The sequence below is a fragment of the Echinops telfairi genome, unplaced genomic scaffold (genome assembly GCF_000313985.2).
Source record: "Echinops telfairi isolate 266 unplaced genomic scaffold, ASM31398v2 ScPeMD7_4225;HRSCAF=4972, whole genome shotgun sequence".
Taxonomy (NCBI): domain Eukaryota; kingdom Metazoa; phylum Chordata; class Mammalia; order Afrosoricida; family Tenrecidae; genus Echinops; species Echinops telfairi.
The window spans coordinates 24,417,727-24,426,449 of record NW_022108124.1 but is presented as its reverse complement, the minus strand read 5'-3'; the positions used below and the strand labels follow the sequence as shown (position 1 = coordinate 24,426,449).

Sequence of the window (8,723 nt, the reverse complement as noted above, 5' to 3'; positions counted from 1 at the left end):
GTGTGGGGAAACAGCTGTTTACTCCTTAGGCAAATGGGACAGGACCATCACTTTCCACGGCTCAGGGGCAGTGGGAGACAGCTGAGGGCTCAGGCATGGGAGCCGGAGAAGCAATGGCTGGGCTGTCTCTCCACCTGAGATAAAGACACTTGCCTCCTGTTCCCTGACGAGAGCTGCGGAAGGCAGCAGTCTGCAAACTGATCAACTACTACATGCTCCCCTCGCTCTATCAATCACTTGGCTGATGTGTTTACGCTTCTTTGTAAGCCTTCAAATTATGAACTGTCTCATTGTGTGTAAACCTGACACGTGTTGCAGGCTGTGTGCAGGGAGTGTGTTTAAGGCCCTAATAAAATCCAGAGCCCTGGAGTGTCATTACTTCAGGGACCCCCGCACCCTAGCTTTGGCTATCCCTTTTGTATTTGTTTTCTCCGGCAGATCGTACCTCTCGAAACCCATATGCAAGGTAAGATAAGAGCCCGGCTCTCCAATATCTTATACACCAGGTCCTTTTCTGGCCAAGAGGAGCATTGCAGACTCTGCAGATAGAAGCTAGTTACTTGTACATCTAGGGTATCAACATCAAATAGAATTTTGAAGTAAAAATTAAAGGGGATCTCTTTGAGAAGGTCACTTAAAAAAATCTACAATTTTCAGAATCCTTTTAGCCTACTAAAAAAACAGCTGCTACCAAGATGAGGAAGAATGGACTTACAATGAGGAAACATGCGCCCAACATCACAGCTTTCATTTTCACATCCAGGTCCAACGGGAACTGGATCCCAAAGTTGTCTGCATCTGTAAACGCCTCTTTCACAAACCCGGTCCAGTGTTTGGACAGTTTGCCGACCACACTCTCTTCATCAAGGGATTTAATCTAAGTTAGGTGACATGAAACACAGCCTTAATAATTCTAGAAAACAACTCACAAGCTAGTTCCAAGCTGGTAGGCAAGTGAAACAAACACCATACCAATAGTTCGTGCCACATGGAACTGGCACGCATTCTTCCTCACATGATATATGCATTCAGTTTTCACTGCCACTGAGCCAGTGCAGACTCACAGCGGCCCTCTGAGACAGGACACAACTGCCAGTGTGAGTTCCTGTGAGACAGGAACTGTTGATGGGGATAGAAAATCCCGCCTTTCTTCTGCGGAGAAGTTGGTGGTTTCGAACTTTGGACCTTGTGGGTTCCAGCCCAGCATGTATAACCACTACACCAGCTGGGCTCCTCTGAGATATACATAGGTTTCTGTGATATTTATAGCTATATGTGAAAACGCCTTGATTGCTATGGGGAATTTATGTGCAAGTAATTTTTCTAAAGTACTTAATATATTATTTATATTAAGGCAGTGGTAAATCATTCAGACCGATAGTAGAAAAGGATGGAAATATAAAATGCGTCTTTGGTGAACTTTCGAGACAGTGTGTGACTCCGTGTGACTTGAAGGAAGCACACAGTGTTTAAACAGGATCGGGCAAGACACTGAGTCAGAGGTCACTGGATAACAATTGTCTTTTTCATTCAGTAAGGGAAGAGTGAAATATTTCACTCAGCGGAGGGTGGGGAGGGAGAGCCTCCACAAGGTGGCTGGCAGTTTAGAGGGAAGGTGACAACCCTAAAATAAAAAGAAAGGAAATGGAATATTAAAGAGCTCAAAGAAAACTTTGGTTTCTAGTTTTGCCCAGGAAAGGCCAGGGTCATGATAACTGACGGTGCGCAGGACTAATGTACCCAGTCATGGGGGCAAAGGTGGAAGCTTGCAGAAACACTCACCAAGCTACGTACAAGTGGTGCTGTGTCAACCCAGGGGAAAGGTGTCCCTTCTGAATGTGCACAAAGCGCCGGATGGAAGTGACACCCTGCTTTCTGTTGGGATAAGCTACAGAAACAGAGGGAAACCAGAAGCAGCCAACTCCTTGTATTTGGGTGCAGGCAGAGGGGCGGCAGAAATCAGTAGATGTGAAACTGTATTCTAGCATGGGTTACTGATCGTCAAATATCCCCTTGACTCTTGATAATCTACTTGGCTCTGTGACTTGCTATTAAGGTGTGACAAGAACCGAGATCTTAAATGTGGCCGGCCACCTCGTTTGATAACCATCAGAAAACCATGATCGAGGCTGCTTCGCGGTGAGAGGCCCAGAAGCAGACTTGAACCCACCCTGTGGCTACATCAAAGCCACCGAGCTGAGCTGATGAACCAATAATCTGTAACCATGAGTATGCTTTTGGCTCAAGCCACAGAGTCTGCCTGGTGGTTTCTTAGGAACAGTTATTGTGCAAACCAGACTAATTCAATCCCTCTTGCATATGGTGGTGTCTTAGCTGCTAACAACTGCCATCAAAGCATTTCAGGAAGCCTGTAGGGCAAAGGCCTGTAGGGCAGCGGCTGATTACAAGTTGGTGATCTGGGATAAGAACCCATTCAGTGACTCCACAGAAGAATTCAAATTCAACAAACCCACTGATGAGCAGTCGGTCCCCCACAACATTTCCAAGAGTATACTTTTTTGGGAAGCTAACTGGCACATCTCCTCCCAGGGAGCAGCTGGGGTGTTTGAACCACCCAACGGTTAGTTGTTTTGCTTATGCTTATTTGACTGCATGTCCAGTTTCTCTCTCTCTCTTTTTTTCCCCATTTAACAAAATCTCCAGTGGCATTTATTAAGGCAATAACAGCCTCTGACCAAAGTTAAGTAAAAAAGCATATTATCTCCTTTTGAAGTCTGAGTACATGGATATTACCTCCTGTCTCTGTCACATCCTATGGAATGATACACTTTTTACAACTGGAAAGCACATTTTATCACATTAACAGATAACATGACATGATCACATCTGCTACCTCAAAGTCAACATCTCCACAGCAGCTGCATACGACACATGGGCCAGCGATTTTCAGTACCTCTTCTCGCTTCTCATTTTGAATGGTGAATTTTGGCAGGCAGGGGTGCCAGGTCTGAATAACATAACCTACCGGAACGCCGGGAGGTGCTTGGATTTCTATCTGCAAAAGCGGGGAAAGCCCTTGGAATAGTCATCCACAACAGTCATACTAACAAATCTAGTAGTAACTCCTATTTACTGAATATTTTCTTAAGCCAAAGATACTATTCTAAGAACCACATGCACATTAATGCATATACTGAAAAACATGATTTTACTGGGTCTGCATGACCTTGGAAGTACCTCAGTTTCCCCATCTGTATGGAAAGATTGCATAGGGCCCTTTCAATGAGCCAATTGAAGAATGTGTGTTAATGTGCTCTTTACATGGTAGGGGGTCATGTACGTAGAAAACGTGTCCCCATCAAAATCCTGAGTGTTTCCCCGGATATTCCTATAGTGTCATTACTCTACCTAACCTAAAAGGAATGGAAAAACAAAGGGATCTATGATGAATGACTTCAGCTATGCCCCCAAATGAGCAGTCATAGACATCAAGTAATCCATGTATTTGTATTCTGGTTGCATGTTCTCATCGTGTGACCAAGTGGGGCTGGTCTGAAGTCCATCAGGTGGGAGAGGCAAAGGCTCAACTTTCCTCACAGTGCACTCACTGGCTTCTCTTCTACGTTTCGATGCATGGGCTGTCAAACAGGATGTACCAGAAAGGTAGCTAATCCTTAAGAAGGTGAAGGTATCCCACCTAGGAGTTTTACTATTACAAAAGAGGGTTCACATATATACATTTCTTTCTTCTTCTTTTTTTTTAATGGGGAAATGAAAAACACAGGAGTTGACAGTTTTCAGAAGGGTCTTTCCAGGGTCATTCTTTAGTAGGTTGGCCAGGGAAACAAAATGACAGGACGAACTTGCTATACTCAATCAGTGATTGCACCCCTTGGATTTGACCAGGCCTCTAACGGGTCTTTCTGGTGAGGAGACTGACTAAGACCCTCTGCTCTCTTAGCTTTCCCTGGGTATCCAGAAGACTGATCCCTGAATGGAAGTTCAACCCTGTAATAAACACAGCGTGGGGGTCAAGGGAAATAGCTTACTGTTTACATTCACCTGCTTTCTTTCCCCTAAAATTCATTCTAAAGTCTAAACCAAGGGCTCATGGATCATTTTCTCTTTAAATTTCACTTGATTATAAAAGTTCAAAAAGGGTATAGACTCAGAGATCTGCTTAACAGGCTGTGTGATAACCCTCACCAACCTCCTGAAGACAGCAAGGGCAACAACAGGAGCTACATCTTAGTGGTCTCTCCAGCATCATGACTTCTCGGCCCATGTTATCAAGAATTTTCATGGTAAAAGGTCTACCAGGTCCACAGCAATTTCGGGTACAGCAATCAGTATCCTCTACTGCAAAGTAAACCCTCTGACCAAGGCTGTTCTTAATTTCATATTTGTTATTGGTTTCAAAACCTGTTAGGACTAAAAAAAAAAAAAAAACTATAATCAGTATTATTTAAAAAATACGGAACTGTCCTAAGATACTATAATACCAAGATGTACAATTTTTAACTTTCAGGTTTCAGATATTTATTATTTAGTGTAAACCCCAACATGACACAGCAACATGATCTTGTGCATGTAGGGAAGAAGGAAACCCTTATTCAGTGGGAAATTGTGCAGATCACTACTGGAAGACCTTCAATCTGAGCAGCTTTATGGAAAAACGCTTCATTCAGAAGTCAGGGCCTTCTCTCTTCAGTTTGCTGCAACCCATATTCATTGCGAAGAACTTATACTGTTCATGGGGACCTGGTTTATTCCATGGTTCTGGGTAGTTCTTTCTGATCCAACTGACATCTGGATTAAATAACGCCAGATGCGTGGCACGGGGTGCTGCTCCGGTACCTCCAGCTCCACGGAGCACAGAGAGCGGTATCACACACGGTGCTTCTTGGCCTGACCGAGGATCAGGCGCAGCATGTTTTCGGCTATGGCCACTGGTGTGGAAGGAGAGAACCAATGTGGCAGGCCCAGGAGCTAGGGCTCTCTGCCAATGCACAACTTTTCGATGATAGTGAGCAGAGCACAAGTAGAGAGGAAAGGTAATGTCCACAGAAAGAAACAAGGCAAAAGAAAAGAACTGGTATTAAACTAGGGAAATTACAAGCTTCCAAGCGAGGCCAAAACCCCCAACTTAATTCCATGAAGTCATGTCAGATGGGGACACTTTGCTGCTGAGGACTGATGCAGTGCTGCGGGTGGGCGTGGTGACTAGGTTGCGTTCACTGGAGACACAAAACCAGCTCAGGCAATGAAACATCTGGGACAGCAGCTGCAAATGGAGCCACCAACTGGTTAAGTTTACAATGACCTACTGCCACTCTGTAATATTCATCATTTTTGCACAAGGCAAATAGGAGACGAGGTGGGACTCACGCCCCCTGGAGTCTTCCAAGTCCTTTATGATGGCACCAAGCTCTGCAGTCCCGGCAGATACATGCTATTGCTCTTGCTTTCCTACTTTCCTAGATAAAACCGGTTGTAATGGCTTCCACTTGGTTTTTCTTGCCACAACATACTTTATTCCGTATGTCAGCGATCCAATGTGAGGGTTCTGCTAGTTAGTGAGTATGCCTATTCCAATTTTGCACTCTGGCACTGGGTACAGAACTACCCAGTGGGGTTTGTGGTCCCACTAGACCCACTGCCGAGAAGGAACTAAACTATGACTATTAATAACTTGACCTCCATCTGCCTGCAACCCCTCCCTAAGGGCCCACCCCACGGTCCTGACTGGTGAGTGCCTTTAAATCATTTTGGGTCTCCTGGAATTAGTGCCCACTGAGTATCAGTGACCAAGAATAACTGAAACATCAGATTATTTCCTTTTCTCCACATGAACAGCCATGTTTTAAAGAATATCTTTGGGGCAGGCTGAGAGAAAGACCAACAGTGCCAATTTTTAGTAGTGTGGTGAGATCCTTCCTCAAGGGGCCTTTCATTAAATGGGTTGCGGGCCTGTAAACTGGCTCAGGTATGGGAACTGACTGACGACTGGATTCTCTATTCTGGAAATTTAGTTTAAATTGACATTTGTTGACTTAGAATTCTTCCATATGGATAGATTAAGGAAGTAGTTAATAGGTGTCCCATCTGTCACACTCCCAGGAATGCCACGTCTCCACAGCCAGCACTATAAATCCACAGGGGCCTGACTATTATGCTCACGATTAAGTCTCTGCTGTGCACTACAATAGCCACACCCAACATGCCTTTGGGGCACTTGGCCACTACCACTGAGGGGTCCAATTAGCCCCACTGCAGCTGTGTGTCTTAATTCAAATCCCATGGTCAGGTCCCAATCACAGCAGTTTTCAAGAATGTCGAGCTCCCTTCACAGATTTGTTCCTGTTGCGGAAAAACCATAAATGCCCAGTGGCTTTGCAGATGTTACACAATCTGCCTTGAGGGGAGTTTCCTCAGAGGTATGACCCATTCAGGAAAAATGTTCTCTCTTGATCTTGCATTCCATGCTCCATTTGCTTCAGTATCCTCACATCCAGTTCTTGGATACGAACGCAGTTTTGGCACATGAACAGATAAGCAGCCTGTCACGTGACCTGCAGACTTTTGCTTCCTCAGCCCTTGCTACCACAAGACTTCAGAGACACCTCCAGTCTGCGCTGACTTCGGGATTTGGAACTTGCCAAAACTGTGAAGGCATTTTCTTGAAATAAAGCTCTATTTTCCATATATGCTTCATCTGTGTGCTCCCATAGAGAAGGCAGTGTAAGACACTGTTGTTGTGATAGTGACTCTACACATGAATGAATGTGCTATTCCCACAGGACTGTTATTGCTTGAGCCCCTGTTGCAGCCATTGTGTCAGTCCATTCATCGCATTAAGCAACTTCCTTTTTTTTTTTTTTTTGGCAAAGCAATATGTCTTTTTTTTTTCTCCCAGGGATTGGACTCTCCCAAAGGCATATCCAAAGCATGAGAGAAGGAGTCTTGCCACCCTACCTTGAAGAGAGTATTCTGACTGTACTTCTTCCAAGACAGACTGTGGTGTTCTTGCAGTACATTCAATATCTCTATTCTTCTGTAGACCTGCTTATTCAATGTGCAACTTCCACATGAGGTGATTGGAAATAACATGGATTAGATCAAGCACACCTCAGTCTTCAAAATGACATCCTTGATCTTCAATACTTTGAATAGGTCTTGTGTAGCACATTTACCCAGTGCAATACATTACTTGATTTTTGACTGCTACTTCAATGAACATTGATTGTGGATCCAAGCAAAATGATACTTATTGACTTCAATCTTTTTCTCCATTTATCATGATCTTGTCTACTGATCCAATTATGATTTTTGGTTTCTTTACATTGAATTTCAATCAATATAGCCTTTCATTTGATTTTCACCTGCAAATGCTTCAAGTCCTTCTTGCTTTCAGCAAGCAAGGTTGTATCACCTGCATTTCAAAAATAGTTGATAAATCTTCCTCCAGTCCGGTTGCCACATTCTTTATCAAGAGTCTAGGTTCTCAGATTATTTGCTCAGCATACAGATTGGATAATTATGGTGAAAGAATACAACCTCGTGCACACTTTTAATAATTTTTAATTACACAGCATTCTCTTGTTGTTTGACCAACTGTCTTGTGTTCTATCTCCAGGTACTGTCCAAATGAGCACAATGAATTCTTCAGAAATTCCCATTCTTTTCACTGTCATCCATAGTTTTCTTATGATTCAAACAGTTGAATGTCTTAGCAGTCAATAAAACACAAATAAACACCTGTCTGGTATTTTCTGTGACCAGTCAAATTCCTACTCTGTCTCTGGCCAGAATCACTAGCAGCTCCCTGTTGATGTGCTCCTATAACCACTAATGAGTTATTGTTGTAAGGTGCCTATGTACAAGAGTGAAACACTGAATGGTCCTGTGCTGAGTCCACTGTTGAAGCCACAGTGTCACTCATCTGTGAAGGCCTTCCTCTTTTTAACCACCCCTACTTTACTAGCCATATCCTTCTCCAGGAATTGCTTTCTTCTGACCACATGTCCAAAGTATGTAAGATGAAGTCTTGCCATCTGTGGTAGTTACACAATTTTATGCCAACTTAATAAAAGAATGAAGGGGTGGAGTGTAGCCTGTCAATCAGGTCATAGCCTGATTGAGTCCTCCTTTTGGGCATGGCCTTCTCATGAGGATTTTGGGAACTACTTCTTTCTCCCTGGAGGCAGGACAAATTCTCTCTCTGCTTCACCTTCCTGTTGACAAGCCACACGAACCTATGCTGATGGCAGTCTGAGGCCTGGAGCTGGAGGAGCCACATGGAAAGCCACACTAGCATGGAGATGCTTCCAAAAGACTTCTCACTCACTGGCCTGTGATCTTACTACTTTCTGCATTATTGCATGTGCTGCGTGAGTTTGTAGAATTTATGGACTAGTATCGGACATACGGGCTAATATCAGACTTAATGGGCTAATACTGTATTGGACTTATGAACTTGATCTGGACTGGGCTGAGCTGTTTTCTTAATATGCAATTACTCTTGGATATAAAACTCTCTCTTACACACGAGTGTCTCTGGATTTTTTTCCCTTCTGGTTGACCCTGACTAACCCACCATCTAAACCTTTAAGTACTCTGGCCATACATCTAATACATATTTGCCTTTCCAGCAGTCCATAGTACTTTTATATTCTTTTCCGGCACCATACTTCAAATGCATGGATTCTTCTTATTCAACGACCAACTTTCACATGCATACAAGACAATTGAAAATGCCATGG

At 43.7% G+C, this 8,723-nt stretch overlaps 1 protein-coding gene and 1 pseudogene across 2 annotated transcripts in view; both read right to left on the bottom strand.

Moving 5' to 3' along the window:
- PLSCR1 (phospholipid scramblase 1) overlaps nt 1–8,723 on the bottom strand; it is a 30,371-nt gene that overhangs the window by 1,995 nt on the left and 19,653 nt on the right. For both annotated transcript variants that reach the window (XM_045295034.1, XM_045295035.1), the window contains exons 6-8: nt 4,172–4,392; nt 2,855–3,016; nt 716–877 (exon numbers count right to left, since the gene is read on the bottom strand). In XM_045295034.1, the coding sequence (XP_045150969.1) occupies nt 716–877; nt 2,855–3,016; nt 4,172–4,392 (545 nt within the window). The remainder of the gene's footprint in view (nt 1–715; nt 878–2,854; nt 3,017–4,171; nt 4,393–8,723) is intronic.
- On the bottom strand, nt 4,403–7,100 carry LOC123522268 (annotated as a pseudogene).